Source organism: Empidonax traillii, unplaced genomic scaffold (assembly GCF_003031625.1).
Source record: "Empidonax traillii isolate 1590-97213 ecotype Southwest subspecies unplaced genomic scaffold, ASM303162v1 scaffold58:size1836614, whole genome shotgun sequence".
Lineage (NCBI taxonomy): Eukaryota > Metazoa > Chordata > Aves > Passeriformes > Tyrannidae > Empidonax > Empidonax traillii.
Genome location: NW_020955251.1, coordinates 1665483 through 1689687, shown reverse-complemented (window position 1 = coordinate 1689687; position 24205 = coordinate 1665483). Strand labels below are relative to the sequence as shown.

The 24205-nt window shown below is 42.4% G+C and overlaps 1 protein-coding gene across 1 annotated transcript in view; it reads left to right on the top strand.

Moving 5' to 3' along the window:
- LOC114055541 (receptor-type tyrosine-protein phosphatase N2-like) overlaps positions 1-24205 on the top strand; it is a 240855-nt gene that overhangs the window by 128315 nt on the left and 88335 nt on the right. Inside the window, exons 2-3 of the mRNA XM_027879799.1 lie at positions 3431-3643; positions 24064-24194. Of these exons, the coding sequence (XP_027735600.1) occupies positions 24082-24194 (113 nt within the window). The 5' untranslated portion in view covers positions 3431-3643; positions 24064-24081. The remainder of the gene's footprint in view (positions 1-3430; positions 3644-24063; positions 24195-24205) is intronic.

Genomic DNA, 24205 nt, shown 5'->3' with positions numbered 1-24205 from the left:
TTATTGCGTGTAATTTATGTGGTCTATTTATTTGTTAAGCCTTGGGTGGGGAGGTAATTTGTTTTTCTTGTTATGCAACAGCTATTGTTCCCCTTCCACCCCAGGCACACGCACCATGGCACACGCACCATGGCAGCCCCAACCAGCACAGGGAGAGGTGTTCTGCTTTAAAAGACATCCGACTGTAAATGTCAAATTCATAAATATTTAAACACTTTTCTTTCAATTTCAAGTCAAGGCTGACAGGACGCCTCTAATTAACCCTGGGCTCCGTTTCAGTCTGGGGCCTTATTGCAGGGAAGAATCAGGGGGTTAGGTGAGGTGGGGAAATCTGTGCTCCTGGCTAGAGGGAATTTCGGGGAGGGGTGAGGGGGGTTGGGGGAGGAAGGAGGGAGCTGGTAACTAACACGTCGGATTAATTTTTACCCGTTTCATAATGTGATGTTTGGTAAAGCATCTAGCAGGATGGAAGGGCAGCGGGTTTCTCCAACTGCATTGGGGGCAGGGGGGGGCTGTTTCCTGAAAGTCTCCGGATGGGACGCGCCGGGGAGGACCGGGCCCCACTGCCCTCTAAGGCTCCGGGCATCCCCAGCCCGGGGCCGCCGCCGGTGCGCGGCCTGCAGCTGGAGCCGCAGCCGGGAGATGAGGCTTTGCCGTCGGTCGCACCCAGCGGTCCCCTCGGAGCGGCTCAGCCGAAAGGGCATCAGCCACCGGGGCCACGGTGTTTCCCCGGGTCGGCATGGGGGTTGCCCGCGATGGCCCGAAGCACCAGCCTCCTGCCGCCCTCAAAGGCAGGGAGGGGAGAGAGGAATCGTCTGTGCCCCGACGGCAGCGGCTCCCGAGGGCTTTCCCGTGAGGCGGGACGGAGCAAGGAGCGGGAGAAGGGCCGGCGGCCCCACGGCAGAGCCCTTCTCCCTTCCCTTTTAGCTGTTCCGACGTAGCGGGCGCCGCTGGGCCTGAGGGGAGCGGTGGGAAACGGCCGTGCCCCTTCTTCCCTGCCGTCCGTCCGCGGGGCCTCCATCCCTTTCCAGGGTACGGAGGGTCAGGGCAGGCGTGGGCGCCGCTCCCCTTAGACGTGTAGGGGTTTAGCAAGCCCTCGCCCTCCCGAGGCCTGTCACCAGAGAGACGGCTGCACTGACTCCCCCACGGCAGGCGCTTACAGAAGTGTAAGCAATGCCGAACGCCCCAGGAAGGTTTCTAACTCTTCCCCGTGTTTCAGGCTCTCGAGTGCAGCCGTGAGCTGGGGACGTGCTGGGGGGCTCGGCGAGCACTTCTTTTGTCATGGGCAGCCAGCCCCGGGGACGGCAGTCCCGGCTCCGGCGAAGTTGGAAGCAACATCTAAAATCACTGTAACTCCTGGAGTAGAAGGGACGGCATGCTCTCTTTCCCGCGTTTACTCGGGGCATTTGACAGGACTTTGCTCCCATCATTGTCATCGTTTTTCTCGCACAGCCCTTTCCCCGGGTGCTTGTGCGGCTCTGTCACACGGCATCCGGAGAAGGAAAATCGTTTAAATAGCAGTCGAGAAGGCAGAGAGGCTCAGGAGCAGTGCCCGCCAGCTTCCTCCTTCCCGAGGGTGCCTCTGCGCTCATCTGGGGTCCGAGGCGGCCCGAGCTGCCCGATGAGCAGGGGTCGGCTTGCGGAGGGGGCAGCCCGGGGATAAGGGGGATGTCCCTGCCTGGTTGATGGAAGGCCAAAACACCGCAGCGAGGCGGATTAACATCCCGGGGCGCAACGCTCGGGGAGAGGGCGCCGGCCCTCCGGCGGGAGCCGCCTATTGAGATGCAGATTGCGACCCCTGGCCCCGAGGGGACGGGGCCTTTCAGGGCGATGCTAATGGCAGAGCGCAGCAGCCCTTTACTCCCTCCCCGGGGCCGAGGCGGCGGGAGCAGCGAGACAGCGGCGGCTGCCGTCGGTGCAGCCCCTCGCGGGTCTCCTTTGCGAGCCCCCCCTTCCCCCGCCCGGCGCGGGGGGCGGTGCGGACCGAGGCCGCGCTCCCCCCGGTGCAGCCGGGGCAGGTGCCCGGCTGGGGCCGCGGGGGAAGGGTCGCGGGGAGGCGGCTCTGGAGCTGGGGGTGGGGGGTGCAGCCCCCTCCTCCTGCTGGATGTTGGGATTTGGAGGAGGGGCCGGCTGCCGTGCAGGGGAGGGGAGACGGCGGGCGCGGCGGTGGCTGCGCGGGCGCGGAGGCGGGAGGCACATGGGCCAGTGGCCGCGGAGAGACCCTCACACGCCTCCCACCGCCCCGCACGGACCCAGCCATCCTCCTCCTCCTCCTCCGCGCGGCGCATCCAGGCAAGAAAACCCGGGAATCTGACTGAACCTGCATTTCCATTAACTCAGCCTCAGCCCCGGCTAATCCGCAGCACTGAAGGCAAGGAGGCTAATTAATGACAAGCTTTTACAGTCAAGACCAGCGATAATTGCTTTGGTGGCCTTTATGATTACAAGATAAAAATGGACCGGGCCTGACATAAGAGCCACTGTGTACACTGCAAGACAGGAGGAAATTAAGAGCTGGCTAGCTGAATACGGAGCAGAAAATTACTAATAGAGGAGAGATAATGAATAGGCCGGCTAGGCATTCATGGGGAAAAATCCATTTTGTTACCACGCGAAATTAGGTGGTGGAAAGGAGTTTGCTAATTGTTCTCATCTTGTAGCAACCAGGACTGAGGCAGGGGCGTGCTTTTCAATTCATTTCCCTGGTAATTGTGAAAGGGGGAATGCAGGCCAAATGAGTCTTGCTGCAATTTGCGCGCCTGGTCTTTTCATTTTCATGTTGCGTTTTTAATTGTTGCTAATATAGCTTATAATGAAGCTAATGAGGGGAAATTATTGTACAACTTTTTAGCACATGGAGACAAGTGAAATGCACTAGAAGGATTCTCTTCCATTGCTGCAAAAAATAATAGTAATCTGGAGGAGTTTGGAACTATCGGGCTTTTCTTTTTAGCCGTTTCACTCTACAACAGACAAAAGGAAGGATCGCCACCTACTTTTCTCTTTTTTTTTTTTTCTGTCGTTCTGTGTTTTATTTTTCGCTAAGAAAAAAAAAAAAAAAAAAAAAAAAAAAAAACAACCAAAAAAAACCCCACAAAACCAATGCCGGATTTTCCCTTGCTGCGCCCCTCACAGCCCCTGGTCCTCGGTGCGGTGCGGGGGGAGCCGCGGGGCGCACCGCGGTGCTTGCGCGCATCCAGCACCTCCGCCTCTCGGTAGTTAAGTGAGAGCCGCCGGAGGGGAGGGGACGAAGCGAGGTATGGAAGCGGTTCTGTCCCTTCCCTTCCGTTTGCCTCCCTCCTCGGATGAAAGTTAGCGCTCTGCCGGGTGTGTCCCCCTCACCACCCCCCGCCCCCGACGGGGGTCCCCCCTGCGCGCTGCTCCGCGAACCGCGCAACTCAGGCGCTGCCTCTTCTCTCCTCCCCTGCAGAAAAGCAACGTCCCGCCGCTCGCGCAGCGTGGGGAAGAGGCAGAGTCCGCCAAATTCCTCCTCCTCACCCTCCTATCCCTCGCCTGCATCGCCGGGGTCCTGGCTGCGTCGGGGGTCGCCTACTGCCTCCGCCACCGCGCCCACCACCGCCTGAAGGAGAAGCTCTCGGCCCTGGGGGCTGACGCCGGCTCCGACGCGCCCGCTGCTTACCAGGTAAGAACCAAGCTCTCCTCGTCCGGCCCGGTGCCCGGCAGAACCCTGGGAGGGGGGTCCTTCTCGCGTTGGGAGTCGCGGAGGTGGATTTGTTTCTGACTCTGCCCCCCCGTCCCCCGCCCCCCGCTCCATTCATAGTCCCGCGGATCCGCTGTAGTAGCTTTTTACTGCTGGGTATTAATCTTGGCTATTCTGGTAGTTGTTGTAAATTCGTGCCTAATTAGAAACATTAAAAGGAGAAAAACAAAAAAAACAAAAAAAAAAGAAAAGAAAAAAGAAGCCCATGCCATTGAAATTCTCAGAAAAATAACATTAACATCCATAGTCTGTCACCCCTGCCACTATTAATAACGAAAAATCTTTAACATTTATGAGGAATGGATCGCACGGTTATCTGAAGATGTCTCTCTTTTTGAGTAATCGACTTCTTCAGGGTCTGATATGAGAAGAGCCTTTGACCCGATCTGTTGCCACCTTCTGCCATTATTCAGATAAAATGAAATCTAATGCTGATAGATGGGGAGGTAAACCAGGACTGGTTCTGGGAGAACAATGATAGCAGATGTGTACCCAGTAATACTGGAGGACTGCACTCAGCTCTCCTGAAATAAATCAGAGATTTCAAGCTTTCTCTTTCAGTTTCAAAAGTATTGGGTGGAGAGACACTCCACATCTTCCTGAAGTTTATTTTAGATCATGGCCCTTATTTCTTGATTTGCTATTGGTGTAGTAGCATGTGTTATGGCCATAGACCACACAGTCCTGGTCTGCTATTCGAAAATATTTGGAGTGTGACCAGGAAAAAGAATCTGAGAATGTGTAAACATTGTTTCTGTAGTATCCCTGTCTGCTGTGCACCCATAGGGCCTCGCTAATGGAACTTTTCTGTCAAGTTTTATTTTACTTTCTTGTTCTGCTTAGGATCAGGCATTCTGGCCTTTCTGTATCCTGGGGCTGAGGTAGATCCGAATTGGCAGCTGAGAGTCCTATGGGAATAAACTTATATTTCCTCGAGAAGTTTGGGTCCATCTGTACCTCTAATATGTTAAAGATGTAATGCATTAAGTATATCTCCACAGGCTGGGTCTAGGGAGAATTTAGTACAGAATAACAAATGTGAATGTTCCTGTAACAATTAGTATCTTCAACAATGGTTTTTGTTTTTGTTTAAATGAAATGTTTACTTTAGAAAAACCACATTAAATTACTTTACGTCTTTGAATTTAACACCTTCCAAAGCAAAACAGGGCAAGAGCATTTCCAGTAGAAAAAAAATGGAGTGTTCTCTGGGATGAAGTGTGAACAAAACAGCAGTTTATCAGTTTTGTTGGCCAGTGAGACTGTGGCCATAAATATTTTTGTTTGGTTTTTATAGGCAACTTGCTGTTGGCTTATTTAAAGCACAGAAGCAATAGGTAGTCTTTTTCTTCTGTCAAATGTGAATACAAGAATTCTTAATTTTTTTTAAAAAGCCCTCCAGGTTCCAAAACCACACTTGAAACTGAATTTGCGATAATTAACAGGACAATCTTCCTACTGACAGCTCTAATTAATAGTATCTGTAATTAAAATCGTGCCCTTCCAGCAGGAAAATTGTTTGAATTTCTTGGAGTGACCTTTTTTGCCATTCCTCCTGGGAGTGTAGGGGTTGATATTGATTTTATAATGAGCTCTGGTTTGTTTAATAAGAATCTGTAACCCAGACACTAAATGAAATATGTGCTTCTTTTTTTTTTTTTCACAGATTTATATATATTTTTAAATCTTTAGATCCGAGAGTGATGTTTTCTGTTTGAAAACAACAACAATGCTTAGAGGATGCTGCTCAGTTTTTCAATAGCAAGGCTGTATTAATATTCTTTGTTCCTGGCCTCTGGGCCCAGTCCTAACCACCTGACTTCTTAAACATTTCCATTGGTTTTTCAGGGGAACTGTAGTCATGTGTGGGAGGAAAAATGTTTTTCCCTCAATACAAAGGTTTCTAAGGGCTTTGCTCTCCTCCCGTGGAAGTAAATGGGAATTTTGCCATATGTTTCAATGGCAGCAGTAGGAAGCCCTGGTATAGCCAGTTTTGATGCTGCTAAGTAACATTTTATCAAAATGAATCACTGAGCCTGCATCTGTATATAACAAACTATTCACATGGATTTGAAGAAAAATAGGATTGAGCCCTATTCACCTTGTCAGAATTGCCTTATGTTGAGCTATGTTAAATGTAATGGATATCTGGTGTGATGCATGTTTGGATAACATCAATTAGGTCTCAGAAAAACATCCACTGTCTTTTTCTTCATCTTCTCTGATACTTGTAGGGGAGTAATGTAACCCATATTAATATGAGGGGGAAAAAAGGCGGATAGCTTTCAAAATTGTACCTTCTTGGTTCTGTTCTGTTTCCCAAGTAGCTACTTGGTTAATTTGGTGTATTTTCAAAATGGGAAATATTTCAGGAGCTGCTGCCACTAGGCTTAAAAGCATGGTACTCCAGTGTGTTGCTGCCTATAGCTGATGTGACAATTCAGATTTATTTTTTTTTAATTTGAAGGGGGAGAAATTGGTTGGTATAAAAGGGCCTGGTGGCCCCATGTGATTCAGAGCGAACACTGAAATATCACTTCGATTCACATGCTTCTCAAAATGTCAGTGGTTTATATCTTCACATAAACAAGACTGACCTAAATTTTCAGCATTTAGCAGAAGCATTTTTCATCCTAACCCAGTTCAGCCAGGAGAGTTCATTCAGGGTTTTACTCCTTCCTTGTTCACCCTGTGAACTTCGAAGAGTTTTTTCCCATAGATGGTTGGTTGGGGTTGGTTTCTTTTTCCTTACTAGTTTGTTCAGTGAAATGCCAGCTTGAGAAGGGGAAAACAGACAAACCATATTTTCAGGGAAACAGCAGGTTGGCTGCTAAGTCTCCCCCTCCATACTGGAGGCATAGCACCTGTCATGCAATATCACCCTCCCTCAGGCACTCACCTGCTAGCACGATCAGTCCTTACACTCAGCTACTAACACAAGTGCTTCTTGTGTAAATGCATGTAGGAACAACCCGTCTTAGGCAGGACAGCCAGTACTGTGTAAAAGTTGAAGCAGCCAAATAAAATCACTTCAGTGCCTTTGATAAGCTGTCAAATGGCCCAATACCTCTTGATACCTGGTTCTTTAGATGCTGGGTAAGGCAAGCAGCTGGCCCTCAAAGTGTTAAAGTAGGATCTGGGAAACCCTATTGAAAGACTAACAGGAGGAAGGACAGATACACAGTTGCAACTTCATTTATCTTTGAATCACTAAACAACAAAATTACAGGCTGGTTTAATTAGGCAGAAGCTGAGGAGCTTTTCAAAATTAATGGAAATAGTGTATCTCGTAAAATGTTGCATGTGCATAAAACACATTTTATACATAAAGGCGGACAATTTTTGTGTGCTTTATAAACACGTCTCCTGTCCTTTCAAACCACACGTGTAATGATTAGATAAGTCAGCGTTAGCATTCAGGGATGACTAAAAAGAGGTTCTTAGTGCCTCCGCAGAGCCCCTGCGCATGCGCCCACCTGCACCCCTGTTTTTAATTGTTGCTGGTGTTGCTTTGATCTTCTTTGAAAAGCAAGTTTAGCATTCTGCAAGCCCCCTCTCTGGTCCAGGAGATTAGGGCAGAAGCGTTTTAGGAATTTTCAGCAGACACTCTTTGATTTATTTCACAACACTGAACAGATTTTCTTCATGCACTTTGAAGACTTTAGAACATAACCCAGAGAAAAACGGGCATGCAGGCATCGGGAGCGGGTGGCGAACAGGGCCGCTAAGTGCACATCTTACTTGTCACTGCTCCCATTAGCGAGCAATTTATTAATGTAATGAGTCTGTGCTAGTGACTGCTACTATTTAGAGATGCTCTGTTTGATTCAGGGTGATGTATTTGTGAGTCCAGCTGAACTCTGGCTTTTGACCCCTCTGTGGGAAACGCTCGGCTGTGCGAGATGTTAAATCATCAGCATATTTCATACTTTGCACTGCAGAACTTTCCTATGAGCATGGTCTTCTGCATCACTGATAATGCTCGGCAGAACATTGCCCATAATGGAATTTAAAGGCAAAAGTTGAAATGCTCTGAAGCTGGATTCAGCAAGCTTACCTTTTAATATTTTATGTTAATATTTAATGTTATTTTTCATTTTCCTTCATCTCAGCCAAAAGAACTTTCTTTAAAAAGAGAGGGGGAAAAGACCAAACAGTTTCCGATAAAGTTCCTTCTTAAGCTGCCCGAAGTATTCAAGGTTACGTGAGCTGTGCACTGTCAGTGCAGAAGGATTACATCATCAGCTGTTTTAAAAACTTGTCCAAATAACTTGATTTGGCAGGCATATAATTGCAAATTATATATTAAATTCTACATTATTACATGTATTGTATTATATATAAATTATATATTCCTTTGTCAAATACAGTCTTATTAATTACATGATCCTGCTGGATTCAAAGCCCCTAAGAAGTTCTCTGGGCTTTTACAGATTTGATCCTGCTGGTATTTTTATTAGAGATGTTAAGAACACAGTATTTATGACAATTACAATAAATATTTTGCTGCAAATATTTTTAAAGGCTCCAATTGAAAGAATCCACTGGAAACAAACCCTCTACTTAACCATCATGTATGGTTTATGTGTTTAAATACCAGATAATTCATTGCCTCTAATATGGCTTAATATTTTACACTCTGGACTGAATTTTGTAAGCAAACTTGTTATTATAATATTAGATCTTAATGTTATAGTAATACTGTAAATCAACACCTTAAAAATGGAGTTTTGTGGACTAAGTGAAAAAAAGAAGAAAAGAAAAGGAAAATTTTGCTGTACTGTTATCTAGGTCTCTGGAATATTCCAATTAACATCAGCATTGGGACCAAGGAAAGCTGGTAAACTGGGGATAATCAGTGCCATAAATTATTACCTCCTATCTTTATAAAACTTAGTTTTCAAGGACCCTCCTACACTTAAGCACAAAAGATATCCTTGAGGATGAAGAGTATTCAGTACATGGGTATTTAGTAAGGATTTTGGATAGATGAAAATTTTGCCTTAAGGTGGAATGCTGTGAAAAGCTTGCTTCTGTTTTCTTCTGGGAAAACAAAGGGCATAACACATTTTGAATCTTTTCCTGTGTCTTTATTAAAAGAGAAAAATAAAAGGTCATCTCATGACTTTGTAAAGCAACAGGACAAACTCTAATTGTTTGTGAGAAAGCATGTTCAGGGAGGTATATGGATTAGAAGAGTTGTTCTTGTCCACTTAAGTCTGCTTGCTGTGTGTGAACAATTTTCTCTATCTTTGATTAGCACTTTGTCTTAAAATAAATTCTCCAGAACCGACAAATACATTGTATGTAATGTTGTTACATAAACCACTGTACTTAAGGGTGAGATAGTTTTCACAATGTGCAAAATGTGTGACTACTCAGTAGTAGTAACAATACTGGGAAAGGAAAAGTGGGCAGTGTTTCAAAGTGATTAGAAGAAGAGTTCACCTTGTGTTTAAACACTTCATTGAAGTCAGACAGTGGATGACCAGTAGCAGAATGAGGCAAAACAGGATGTGTACAAATCTGAATTTAACTTTTAGTCTTTTTTTTTATCTGATTAGCGCTCAGAACAATCCACAATTCCTGTGGTGCAGTGGACTCTGTAATTCCCTAACCTTGCTTCCTGTGGTAGCCATAAAATTGAGTTAAATGGTAGTGATGTTCAAAACAGCGTTCCAAAATACTGTACAAATTTATAAATCAGAAATTTATCAAACTTGCCTGTGCAATGAATCTAGATACTAATAAATAAATAGGGGTATATTTGCTAACATACCCCTAGCGTTTAAAATCAGTTTCTAAATAACCATCTTAAGTGCTGAAGCTCGATGGCACAGATTTCAGAGGGCACTTAGGGAAGTCTGTGTTTGAGCTTGTGGTGTTTGTCTGTGAGGAGCAGGGCACTGTCATCACCTCCACCCCTGCTATGTCCCCTACTCCAGCACACACACCCCAGCAGCAAGGCAGCCCCGGAGGAACCTTGTGGACTGTGTAAGAGGGGTTTTTTTTGCCTTGTTAGGGACAGCTCTCCTCTATTTGTGTGAATAGCTTTTGTAAATTACTCAGTGTTGGAGAACTGGACTAGCCCTTACCAGAGGTTTTACCATCACAGCCCAGATCCTGGGCTGCTGCAGCAGTGGCAGTGCAGAAACATTTAGGAGTAAAACACTGGAACAGGCAGGTGGAGAGAGAGGTTTTTTGCGGGTGTGGGAGGAAAATGAGTATACATGTAACTCCTGGAGTGCTTGGATGAGAAGGTGCCATGTGGGTTTGCATTTTCATAAAGAAACTATCTTTTTCAAGTCTGTTTATCTGCATGGCACTAGTGCAAACTGGCAGGGAGAAGGTGATGTTGACCCTCTATTAGCCACCTTTGTTTGATTTTTCGCTCTCTAAAGAATAGGGAGTTTGAGCTTCGTGTTTATGAAACAAGGACAAATGGGCTCCAAGCATCTTGCAGTATGATTTCTGTGTATTTAGGTTGTAAGAAAATGCTAAGTAAAAATAGTAGGAGGGGAAATTAGGTTCGTGACTCATTTTTAATTACTGGGAAATCCAGAGTCCTTACCCAAACAGGCATTTCTTAGAAAATGTGCTGGAGGTGTTGTGGACTTGCAGGCTGCATCTTGCCTGTTAAATTAAACCAGTAAGCAGTTTGGGTGGCCCTGGCACCATCTCTGGTCAAGCCACCCAACCTTTTCCCAGTTTCTTGGCACAGTTAGCACAGGCAAAGAAAAATACATAAATTCATTCAACATGCAGTTTGATTAATAATTTGGCTGTGGTCACCTGATTTGAGAGGGTGAGAATTACTGTTGCTTTATCTGCCCTAAGTGCCTGTCCTGCATCCCGTTCCCGAGCATCCTGCTCCTGTTTCAGAACCCCTTCCACCTATCCCTGCAGTGCCACAGGCTGTTTGCCAGCTGTGCGTGGGCTGGTTCTGGATAAGTACAATGGATTGTCTCCCCCTGGTAAATTGATTATGTCCCAGTGCCTGTACGTTATAAAGAAGCCAAAGATAACCACAGCCTTGCCTAATGGGCTGGAGAGTATTTGATTTGCAGTCCCAGGCTGTACATCATCTCAAGTGTCCTGATTTCTTTCTGGAATAACTATACTGTCTTCAGTGGCTTTTTTTTTTTTTTTTTCTGATGTAATGTAGAGGATAATCAGGCCTGTCTTTCCTACACAATTCTGCCCTTTTTTCTGTTTTAGGATTTTCTTTTTTCTTTTGCAGCAGCTCTGTTATCATGTTTCAGATTTGACACATTTTTCTATTGTATATTCTCTGAATGCTCAGCAGCTAACACTGCGATCTGGCTTGCTGAGCCTTTCATATTCTTCCAGAGTGCTGCACTAGGAAAAAAAAATATATTTTTCTTTTTCAAAGTTTTTAACTTAGAAGTGTTGTTGTTGGGGGTTTTTTTGTATGTAGGATGAATCTTATACCAGGATCCCTGGAAGAGTATAGAAGTTAATTTTTTGTACATAAAGAACTCCGGTAGATGATGTTTCTCAGTTGTTGTAGGACCATGTTGCCTGCAAGCAGGAGCAGGTTGCAGTTTATTCTCTGAAGTCTGTAAGCTACATAAAAGCATTCTTCCTACTGCTTTCTTCTGTATACATCTGTTCCTGCTGCACAGCAGTCTCACATGATGGACAGCCAAAGGAAAAAAGGAATGAGGAATGCTATGTTGCTTACTTTCTCCTTCTCCATGTGTGCAGGGAAGATGTCCTGTGTTTGGCAATGTGCTGGTGGAGCAGGTCTGTGTCTGCCCAAACAAGCAGGATCTTACCTTCAAGGGTCTTTGTCCTTCCTGCACTGTGTGTTTGTGCTTCATCTTAGGGTGACCACAGCCACCTGAGGTTTTACTGTGGAAAGCCCATACAGCTTGGCTGTTTTGTGGGACAGATGAACCAAAGTAGGTTTCAAATCCTCAGCTTTCCTCTGCCTCTAGCTCTGTAGGGACTCTTGTAGGGATATTGCCAAGGGGAATGTTTGGAGAGGACTGTAATGTTTTTGCTTGTTTTATTGTGGTATAAACTATAAGACAAGTTTGGGTAGAGCAGACTGGAGCTCTCCTGGGTTCATGCTGCTCAACTGCTCTGATCTTCCTAAGGACACACGTGAGAGGTACCATCTCGAACAGCCTCAGGAGTGCGTGAGACACGTGAGGAAAGGGGGGGACCCGTGGATGGCCTGTGTGCTGAGCTACAATGAGTTGGATATGGACAATGTGATTTGTGTTGGCAGGACATGAGGCCCCATTTCATTTCTCTCAACATAGAAAAAGCTCCAACTCTAGGGATGGGGACCTCCTATCTAAGAGATTTTCCTTCTCGTGTATTTGTGTGCACTACAGAGATCTAAATGCTTTTTAGCAATTCAAAGGACTGTAAAAGAAAATCTGAGTGATTTAATGCATGCAAGCAAGGACCATAGTAAAGGACTGAGACAATTCCCCTAACTTCTTTGTGCTGTGGTTTTGGCTGTAACAGGTTCTAAGCTCTACAGCATCAGTATCTGTCACTGCAGTGTAAGTCAGCTGGGGCATTCCTGCAGCCCTTTACATTCCAGTTCAGATTCTCATCTTTCAGCATGCAGATACAGTTTTCACCACTTGTATTCTTACCAAACAGCCAAATAAAGACTGAAGAAGGGAGACTGTAAAAGGATAATCCTAGCAGTTAAATCCTTCAAAGAAGCAAAATTAATTTGGAGGAGGATGGGAGAGAATAGCTTATGAATAAGAGAAAGTCCAATTTAACATGAGAAAATGCATGAGGTTTTCTCTAAGCTTTGCTGACCATTTTCTGGACTTTTTGCTAAAGACAAGTGAGTAATGTTTTATTGATGTTTGCTTGGCATGACTGCATTCTGAACAAGTACAAATTTTGATCAGGGAAATAGTTTTTTTAATTTTTAATATTTCATATTCAGTTTTGGTGCAGTTGCAGGCTTCTTGATGATTCCAGCTTCTTCCTTGCACTCAGGATTGCTGCTGTTTTGCAGAACTGTGTTCTGGCAGCATCTCAAGAGATCTCAGAAATGCTTGATCTTGCACTCCAAAGTGAGAATAGCTCAACATTATGATGATAAAACTCAGTTTTGGTGTTGGGATTACATGCTTACCTTGGTTGATTAAAAATCACTCCCTTTCCCCTCATCAAATGTTACCTGACTTGGAGGTATGTGCACTTCCTGCAGGGCAGAAGGCTTGTCCTTGGCGGTGCTGTCTGACAGCAGCAGATATACATGGTTTGAAGTGGGCTGCAGTAGAGCCTCAACTACCAAAGCTGCCAGTTTTCTAGTACTGCTGTTCTGAACATCTCCCTGATCTTCAGAAGTGTATTAGGTAGAATGTTTGCACTTTGGAGACGTACTGATCTTTCCCACAAACTATTAATATAAGAACGAGGGAAAGATGAAAAGGGAAAATTCAGTATATTGATGCCTTTCTGACAGTGCGGGGAAAAGAAACTTGGATTTTTTCTTCAGCTTCTCAACTGGAGCTCATTCTGGCTTCTGGGAAAAGAAAAATGCCTTGTGTGGAGTGAAACGTTGTGATTTGCTGGAAGAGGTTTCACTGCAGCGGATCACAGCAAAAGGTGCCAGTGCCTGGCTATCCACATCAGATGGGAGGAGAAAATTGATGGAGCTGAATGTATTTTTGGGAGCAAAAACAATGCACACATGTAAATTTATGTTATATAGTGATATTATGTCATACATCTCCCTCTGAACTCTGTGGTAACAATATGTATAGTAACGTGGGAATGTGAGCATGTAAATTCCGCATACTGTCACCCACAGGAATGAAATAAAGAGCTGCAATTCCTAATTAGCCTCACTGGAAAGCTCTTGGGTGTGAAGTTAAAACATACAGAAGGGTTGCCTAGCAAGCTGTTCCAAATTTCAGCTTCTTTCTGAAGGCCTGGGTCAACCCAATGGCTCTGCAGGCATTGTTAACTAAGACTTCTGTTTGCTTCTTTGAGGGCTTTAGAAGTTAATTAAGTATAAATCAATGCTTGAGGCTTCTGTGAGTGCTGGTCACTCCATCGCCGAAGGAACATTGCAGAAATGGAGGGAGCAAGGAAAAGGTGACAAGAATGATTAAGGGCATGGAAAACTCATATGGAGAGAGATTGAAAAGACAGATTATTTCTTCTAAAACAGTAACAAGAAGCAGTATAGGAAAGAAAAAAAATTACATAAAATGAGAAACTGAAAAAAAGAGTGAAACTCTTATTCTGTTTTCTGCCAAGCACCAGGGCAAAGACTTTCAGTTATATTAAATACATAAAATAAAAGAGAAATAGAAGACAAGCTGTCAGCAGAATGCAACTGCAACATGCAGCACTTTTGGCAGAATGTTGTTGATGCGCAAGTTGTTAGCAGGAATCTTAAAAACCAGAGGAGCACACGAGAAAAAGTATTCTACATGATAAAATAGTTAATGATGTTTTAGAAGAGGTCTGTAACTTCATGCCCCAGGGCTTAAAATAATCCAAATATAGCACGTGACCATTTTAGGAATGTGCCTACCTGTGTATTCTCCTGTGCTATTCCAATGGTGCTTCTTGCAGACAAACTGGTACCTGGTGCAGAGGTCCAAGGTGGAGCAATGACCCCTCTGCTTGGATGAGTTGGCAAAGCGAAAGTCAGGAACCTCAGTAATGTCCAGGGAAGTTTTTTTCTTTGAGTTCAAGCACACACATTAACTCCTTGCTGCTGCTGCTGCAGGGTATTTATTAGAAGCAGTGCCATGGGGCAGGTCAGGGATGGTGGGGAGGGCCACATCCTGCTCTGGGCAGGCAGTGCCAGGGTACATCCCTGGTCCAGCTGAGAGCATGGTTGTACGGAGAGGCAGGGGAGAGCCAAGAGAAATTGTGTGGTTTTGTTGTTGTTGCTGTTTTCTGCAAAGTATGAGGTCTCTCTTTGTCTCTGACCATCAGTACTGAGTATTAAATCTCTGTTAGTTTTTCCAGTATCTCCTGTGACACTAATAAAGTGAAAGTGTAAAAATACTGACCATCATTTTTTAATCCTTGAAGACTTCTGTGGTGTGTGATAGAAAGAATGTCTGTACTAAGAGACATGAGGAAACTCATACACACTATTTTGTCCCATATAATAGTTTCTCTGTATGACCAAAGGTTTGGCTCCTAATGAGCTGCTCTGACTTATTTCCTTGTTCACTAAATTTGCATTTGTTCTCCCTAGAAGATTGATTCCTGAAGAATTATTTCCTTTTTATTCTCAATGGAGAATAGGAGAAAAGCAGTGACTTTAGTTTTCAAATCAGGAGGGGATAATGACTGGCATTTTGGACTGTCGTGATAGATGATGTTATGAAAAAAAGTTTGTCGCCGATGGCTATTGTTGATAAATACTTCCTCATCCCTGCATCAACTCTGGTGTATAGCCAAAAAAAAAAATAAAATTGAGGGTTTTAGAAGTTTTTAGGACTTCTTTTTGTATTTCTCTGACTGCTTTTAGTAGCTCTATTACCATGAATGCAGTTACACAGACTTAAGGACAACAATACTAATCTTTGCAATGTGGGGTAAAATAACATTTTTAGACATAAACTAGAGGCTATTTTGTTTCTTTCCAGGCTGGAAGTGCATGCTGAGTCCTGCTGGCTGCTGGGAATTCTTATTCCTAGTAGAAATGATCTCCCATTTTCAGTCCTGTAGGGCAATAAAATAGTGGACTACACAGCCTTAATGTATAGCTTTCCTGAGAAACTACAGCTGTCTTGGGACTGCAGTTTTCGCCTGCTTTGGGCCCCAGGCAACTATAAACGCTGGGAGTGAAAAAGGAAACATTTGTGGCAGTTATCTTTAAGAGCACTGGCATCTGCTGGAAGCTGGTCGGGCTCTGGGTGGGTTAGACAAAGTCAAAATGCATGATGGATTTGCACATGGTTCTGCCTGGCCTTTCAGGTTAATTCAATTGTTACTATGGTTTATTTGTAACTCATAGTGTGCTGCATGGCAGTGGTGAATTGCAGTGTGCAAATTCATATTTAGAAGCAGCTGTGCCCTCACGAGTGTGTGTTTGAGTTAAAGATGAACAAAATATGGAAAAGGTGAAGTTTGTTTTATATGGTTTGGGGTTTTTTTGCCTAGTTACTCTTTAAGAAATCTTCCTTGTAAAGCTTTTCATGCAACCACAGCTGAAAATGTGAGAAATACAATTTAGAAACCAGCACTGGTTGAAACCACATTTATATATGTGTATGTGTGTGTGTATATATATATATATGCAATATATTTTTTAAAAAATATATTTTTTTTTATTATCTGTGTGTGTGTGTGTGTGTGGCAAGTGGGTCAATATCATGTACCACTGCTTCCAGAATTACAGTTGTCTGAACTGCAAGGCAAAGTAATGCTCAGACACTGTCAGGGACACCCTGAGGAAAAAGCTGCCTGCTTTTTTACACCAGTAGATCTCAGGTGACTTCAGGTCCACAATTTGCAGATACTTCCTATTAGAAACAGTCCCTAGTTTCCTTGGAGGCATCCAGGTAGTCTCTTTAAATCCTCAGAGAAGCTGCCATGATGTCATCATGCAGGGAAAATACTCCTTCAAATCAGTTAAAGAAACATGACCTTTCCCTGTATATCCTCTCTCTGTGAAGTCCAGTGTGCTGCAGTCGTGTTAAGTCCTGCATCTGTTTCACAAAGCTCCTCTTGTAGAAATCAAGGCTGTAAACTGTTGTACTTGGTTACACAGTTCCAGTTGAGTAGTGTTCAGTATTTTTGTGCAGGAAAACATTCACCAGCTGAGTAGCCTAAACATGGTTACCTGTGCTCTCCTGTCACAGGTTGCAGTGCAAGCACACTAACCCTTAGTTCAGGCAAATGTCATTAGACCTATGCCGTCATGTCTTCCTTGGTGGCATGAGCCATCTAAAAGATGTCTCTCTCCTTCAGGAGCTTCTGGACTAATTAGATGTCTGCCTCACTGATGAGAGGTTACTGAAAGAATGGAATTAAAAATATTTTATTTAACTGTATTGCATAGACAGCATCTTCGGTTCTGTGCAAGAAAGAAATTTTCATGTCTACTAGAAGTCTGGAGATCTGTACAAGACCTTGATGGCTTTTTTATTTGTTTGATTTGTTAGGATAAGGCTGTGCAAATGCTTGCATTTAAAGAGAGGGAATAAAACACATAAATACAAATAAAAGAAAAGTCAATTTCCATATAAAGTTAGCCATGTCTTCTTTGCCTTTCCCCTTCTGCATGCCCTCTGCTTTCTTTGTGTACATGAAGAAAGGGGAATCATAATTACATGAGTCATCATCAGGAAACACACACGATGCTAAAATAATTGTAATTTTTAATTTGCCAGACAATAATCAAAATTGGGGTTTTGATAAGAGAATGAATCTCAGTCCCATATTTGGCTGCAATGCTTGCAAAAAGAAACAGCAGCCCTGCTTTTTAGATCATTTAAAAACCAAACAAAGCAACCCTGCCACACAACAAGAGTTCTGTTCAGATATAGAGTGTGGTGATGTACAAGAAGGCAGGTAATGAACTGGGCTGGACAAACGAAGGCTGTACTGACAATCGAATTAATATATATTCTATTTTTTCTTTTTTCTTTGTCTTTTTTTCCTCCCAAGATCTCTCATGTGCAAGTCTAAATAAATATGAATTGTACAGAGTATGGACGCATAATGATACATTTGATGCCATGGCTCTCAAAATATTACTCTCAAACCTTTTTCCAGTACCTCCCTTCATCCCTTTTCCGAAGGCACACTGGTCTCAGTCGTTGCCTTTTCTGACAAGGACAAAAAATACACGTACAAATATTCCACGTATGTAAACAGATCTTTTATTCCTGGACCAAAAGTATGCTAAAATGAAACTAAAGCTTGAAAGTATGTTTCAATAACTCAAAAATAAATGGTAATAAAGCTGTAATTATCCCCAAAGCTACAAATACGGTAAATAAGTTAAAGTTAAATTTATAACACCTGCAAGCGTATTAAGTATGCCAAAGGAAAACAAAGGCAGCCAAATGACTTTAGCTTCACCCTGTAGTAACACTAAGCAAATTTAGTTAGAGAATAATGATGTTTATAGTCCTAGATTCATTTGTTCAAAAAAAAGCTTACCTTATTTTTTTCATTTTTTAAATCTCACTGTGTTATGACTGCATCCATCGCAGAACAATGAAATCCAGGCACTATGTGCAGACCTCAGCTCATCCTGTGAATAATGCCTCCTGAAAAGAAAAGTGAGGCTACTGTTTAATTAAATGTATTAAAGCAGAGAAAAAAAAAAAAAAAGGCATTTTAAAGATCTTATTCTTCCATACGTAGCATGTAGGTTACGCATATTTTTAGTTTTAACATTATATATTTTGTTAAAAGGTATAGCCTTGAATCATTTAGAATGGCCAGCATTTTTAATTTAAAATTTCTGCAGAGTAAATTTGTTTCACATAGAAAATGAACGCAGTGTTCTTGTGATCATGCCTGCTTAAGCAGACTTGTTTCTGATTGATAGAATATTAGGCAGGTCAGGTTGGAAGGGCTTGATGTACACTGAGCTATCATTTTTAATAAACAATAATTTGTCTAGTGTCTCAGCATTTTCTTAATCATTATCCATGAAAGGGTTTATTCTCTCTTATCTCTTGTTAATTCTGAAAATAATTGTGCTGCACTTATATCTGCACTGACTCAGGTGATTTCCATTTGAAGTTGTTAAATGAAAGGTTTTTTAAAGCATGGAAATGTTAGTTCTATTTCCTGGCTTAAGTTTCAGGCTTGTGTAAATTTGGAAATCAGTTAAAAAATAGATTATTTTCATTAATATATAGTAATGAAATTATATTTCTTTTTCTAAATAAACTGGAAAGTTGGAATCTCCCTCAGATTCTGGGCTCCTGTTAGGCAGATCTGAGGTGACAGTGACTGGGGAAGGGAAACAGTGGTTTAGATATGAAGCTATTTTTGTTTGCTTTGGACTGAACAAGTTCATTTATCATGCGCCTGGTACCAGCTAGGTGAGAATGATTCATGTGCCGTGGTCAGTGGCTGAGCTTGGACTACCAGAAGATATTGCATAGAGCATTTGCATTAAGTAGGTGTATTTTAATAAAGAGCAGCATGCTCCCTGGAGGCAGCTTTGAGGTGGAGTGGCTCGTCTTTAATGACTGGAAAGCCGAGGTGAACACTGTCCATCTCTTAACTGGGATCTCCAGTCAGGTCTCCTGCCCGTACCGTGTAACCCTGAGATTTTCAAATTCCATTTTTGCAAATAAAGCAAAAGATTCAATATTACTGTTCAAGCCTTAGTTCCCTCTGCTTTTACTTCTATGATTGCCTATACTCTTCGTCCTTACCAAGGCATATACATAGATTTCTCTCTAAAACCAAACATTTTAGTAAACTATATGGCCTTAAAGGATTTTCCAGACACCCACTTTGTTAACTGAACTTGATGAAAGATAAAAATTTCTCTAAATTGTAGTTTACTGTCTCTCTCTTCTGTGACACCGATGGCTGCTGTGCATCACAAAGCCAAGTGGCAGCAAGTGCAGCTTCTGTCACTGGCTGGGGACATCCAAGAGAGGTGGCCTAACACTTCTGTGGTAAGCAGGTCTCATCTCTAAACCAGACCTGGACAAGTGTCTGTGGGCTTAATTTCTGGACAACTTATGCCTCCTTGGTTGAGATGAGAGTCTTTTACCTCTCTAGGTTTAGAGAACCCATCTAACAAAACAGTGGTAAGACTGGCTCTCAGTCCATGTGTGTTCTTCTCCAGGAGGCACAGCAAGTCTCTTAATGCCCTTCTTTAACTGTGGATAAGCTACATTTCTGCTGCAGTGTGGTTCATTCACAAGTGGAATGTATGGATTTGAAAATCTATTTGTTGTACCCGAGGAAACAATTGTGTTTTGTGCTTCTCTGTGTCTCTGTGTGGACAGCCAAGTATCGGGAACGTTTTAGAACCTCATTGGAAGAGGTCCAGAGTTTTTCTAAGTACACTGTTTATGGTTTGTTTCAGATTATCAATTATGTCTCAAATAAAAAGCTCACTACAGATGATCATTGTGCTGTACTTTGAGCTCACTTAACTCAACATTATTTACAGAATATTTATCTTGGTTATGGCAGTTTTTGTCACAAACTGATATTACTTTTCCATTATATACTGCATGTGACCACCACGTAAGTTTGATAATAAATGTTGTGAAATAAAAAACAGAGTAAGTGCCTCGGTATGATAGCAATTCCCATGTGACGGGAAATAATGTCATAAACTTCAAATTACCTTTTAAATAAATGTTTACGTCCAACCCATCCATTAGATCATAGCCCGAAGGGTCAGGAGGATCATTTCTTCATCTTTCACTGTGTGCATTATGGTTGCTTTTTTAGGTGTAAATGATGTTTTTAAATGAAGAATGGCACTCGAACTATACACAAACAGCGGCTAGACATTACTGAGTTGTGGTACAGCAGAAATAGCCTCAGCCACTTTGCTAAATATAGAAGTGCAGCAGTAAATTGAATTCATTCTTAGAAAATATTTTTAATGGTGTAAGTGCTGAGATGATACAGAAATACAGCTTTTGTCATTCTCCCCGTTTGAAGCTTTGACATTTTAGTCAAGTTTCAATCCTAGTTGTGGTTTGGTAAATGGCTGATTTGCAAAATGCTTATGGGAGTAAAGATTTTGGAGAGCAGGGCAGAGAAGTGTACAGATAACAGATATTGTTTTAATGAAGGTCTGAGCCATCTAGGGCTTTGTGCATTTGTGAAGAGATACCACTCAGTAAGTGCCCAGAGATGCTGTGTCCCTGAGAACACCCAGTGTGATACATCTCACACGCTGAGACCTCACTATTCCCGGTGCCTTTCATAGGAAATGAACGCTTAGGACCATCTCAAACATGAAGCAAACCCAAATCCCACATTTAGAAATTTCTCTGCTTTGAGCTGGACATCCCTACTCCCTAGATCCTGGAGGAGCCCATATGGCTCCCCAAAACACCCAGTGCATCAAAGATTTTATATGTGGTGGTCTTAACCATGTTACCCCTACAGCAGCAGGCTAGAAACACAACTGGGACCTGGAATGGTTGGAATAAGAGAGAGGTGATTTTGGAGAAGCAGAAGCTGCAGTTGTCCTGAGACTGCTGGTGTGTATGTAGGGATGGAGCAGTTCCTCAGACAGGCCTGGACTGGGTGGGATGGGGGAAGGAAGAGCTGTCAAAGGCTGTTAGACTGATCTGGAAATAAATTTGAACAAAAAACTCCTGTTTACAGGCAGGGGAAAACCCATTGTCATGGAGATTTAAAACACCAATCAAGAAATTCAGTGGTGTTTTTGCTTCAGCTATGGTTTGACCTTCCTGTTTACATTAAACATTTTTTATGGCAGAGTGCAGTGACGTGGTTGCTTTGTTGAAGGTATTTGACAGTTACGGCAGTTCAGGGAATAATTGTTTTGGCTCTATATATGTCAGGAAAGAAATATGTTAATATTTGAGAACAGGTTACTTTTTTTTTTTTTTTTAAAGCCTCTTTTGTTTGTTATATTTCTCAACTTTACCTTCTTCCATAAGGACCATGAACACGATAAACTTAATTAACATTTCTTAGTGACGTCCAAAAAATTCTTTTTAGTTTAGTCTACTCTAGATCCAGTTTGCTATAATACTGCTTCTTTTGTCATTATCATTTGTGTAAAAATGGTATATTAATTTCTTAGAGTTCACTTCAGCTTGATTCTTTTTTGTTAGCAGAGATCTGTAATCCTTTCCACAGTAACCACTTGTAAAAGCAGAGGATTACAACTTGAGGCAGGATATGAACAGCAGGAACAGATCAACTTAAAACCAAAGATCCTGTTTCAGTACAAATGCTATTGTTAGCATAGAGTTGGGGTGAGTCAAGTGGCAGGATGTCTATTAGAATATAATAAATTCATATCAGCACCACATGGCATGCTAGCTAGAAGACACATCCTTCTAGCAGTTAGGTGATAGATCTCGTATTTTTATACCTTTACTTACTATACTTTTGCTTAATCCAGTAAACCATTCCCTCTGAGAATGGGTGATATCTAAACATCTGAACAGCTTTCTGGTTTTCTGCAGAGTTATTTTTCTGTCTAAAAAGTTTCCGCTCTGTTATACTTTTCCCAAAATCTGCTAAAAGCAGGGATTTGAAACTACACTACTGCAAGGTCATTTGGAGGTTGGTAATAGCCAGTGTGGACTATTGCTATCTTTTCTTATGATGTGTGTGATCCTTCAGAGAAGAGGAGATAGATAGGTTTTCTATTTTATTCCCATATTTACAAACAAGAAGTGCAATAACATTTTTCCTTCATTAAAAAGTCTTATTTTTAACACTGGTAGTTTAACTGACCTAACACCAATTCATGTGACTTAATTCAATGTATTTCTAAAGTTCAATTTTTTTCCTAATATTTTTCATGTTAAGGTTAGTAGGAAGTAATGAAAGCACCAAGCAACAAAATGCATACTAGGCATGTGTGGAAAAACCCTACTTTTTGTAAAAATTAGAAAAATTCTGAAATGGCATAGACAAAATTAGTTAATATACAAAATACAGTGATGTAGTCAGGTAGCAGTTTCACTTGGAACAATCTGTACAGTTATTCCAACAACTGACACCACATACAGGTAGTAGTCTGTGCTTCCTGAGCTTCTGTTGACTGTATTTTTGTAATAGACAGTGAAATATATCCTTTTATATATGATACAAATTTTGTCTCAGTATATATTAGTTTGTACATGCATATATATATATATATATATATATATATATATAAAATATACTGCACACCTTCAAATAGTAAAATTCCACATAAATTTCTCTAATGGCAAGTCAAACAGAAGCTCTGGTGGAAAAAAATGTTTGGAGGGATCCTTAATCGTTGTCATGTGGTGACAAGAGACTCAATGTGTTGATTTCAGTGAGTTTGTTTTAATGCTTGCTGCTGCGTGGATTAGGATCCCTCTTCAGTGTCCTGAAGTTAGCAAGGTTAAAAAAAAACAAAACAAAACAAAACAAAAAAAAATATAGTCTTATGTTGTATTTCTAACTCCTATCTGAAAAGATTTTATTGCACTTGATAAATAATGGTTTTCAGATCACCCTACTGATGGCACTTGGGCTGCAACTGTATTATCAATGAATGAGAAAACAAAAGCCCTGGCATTTCAACAGTATGAATTCTTCAGACTGTATTATTTTGTTAGCCTGAGGCAAGAGACTGTGCTCTCAGTACTTGTCTGTGCAGAATGAGTAATCTGAGACAAATGTGTAACCACACCGTGTGTACAATATGTCCACATACTGCAGGCTCCCCGGTCTTGCTGTGTGCCACAGGCAGCCAAGTATCTCTCATGGACAATAGTCATATGTTAAAAAATGATAATTTTATTTTAATGTCTGTGATTTCACCACACTGGCTGATTCTAAAGGCATTATAACATGACAGTGTAACTGTGGGTCTGTTTGTTCTGTTAGAATCAGAATTTCATACTGTAAGGATTTTGTTTCACCAGCAGGATTTTCTGTTACCAGAATTCTGTATTTGTGCATGAATGCTGTGCATGAGAGCAACCGAAAACACGTATTCCCAGTGCTTTCTATTTCAGTGTTTTAACATGACTTGCATTAGTGTGTGTGTGATAGCTTGAATTTTCTTTCTTCGCCAAAGCTGCTTAAACAATACAATGACAGATTTCTGCTTTTATTCTTCGTTAATGTCATTCTTCATCCTCTCTGCCCCACATCAGGGAGGAAGTGTTGCGAGTTTGCTATTTTAATGAAGAGAAATGAGGCATCTATCAACTAGGATTTACACTGGAGAGCACATCAATTCAGTTGCCTTGAGCTTGCTGAGTTTGCATATCCAGGGCCAGGCAGTGCTCTCAATTACTCCCGTGCAACCCCATTACCTTCAGGAGGTTGGGCGGTTCAAAAGTGGCTTTGCAGAATGCAGAGTGATATTGAGGGGGAAAAGAAAGCTATCTGTTAGAGAAGTCAAGCTCCAAAATATGGTTTTTGGTTATCTATAGGGAGATGTGCATGTAGTCATAATTGCACTTGTGAAAGGTTGGGGTAGTCATCACATAGTAATTTCATTGAGCATCTCTTTGTAGCTGTGCCTAACAGAACAGACAGCCTCCCAGAAATTACTGCAGTGAGGGGGAAAACACTTCCAGCCCTGGAAACATATTGTAAATCATATGTCTTTAGTAGACTCTATCCTGTAATTACTCTTAACCGTAGGTTGTTCCCTCCTCTCTCTCTCTCTCCAGGAGCTATGCCGCCAGCGCATGGCAGTGAAAACATCTGATCGCCCGGAGCCCCTCCACTCTTCCCGAATAAACAGCGTTTCTTCTCAGCTCAGCGATGGGCCCATTCCCAGCCCCTCAGCCCGGAGCAGCACATCGTCCTGGT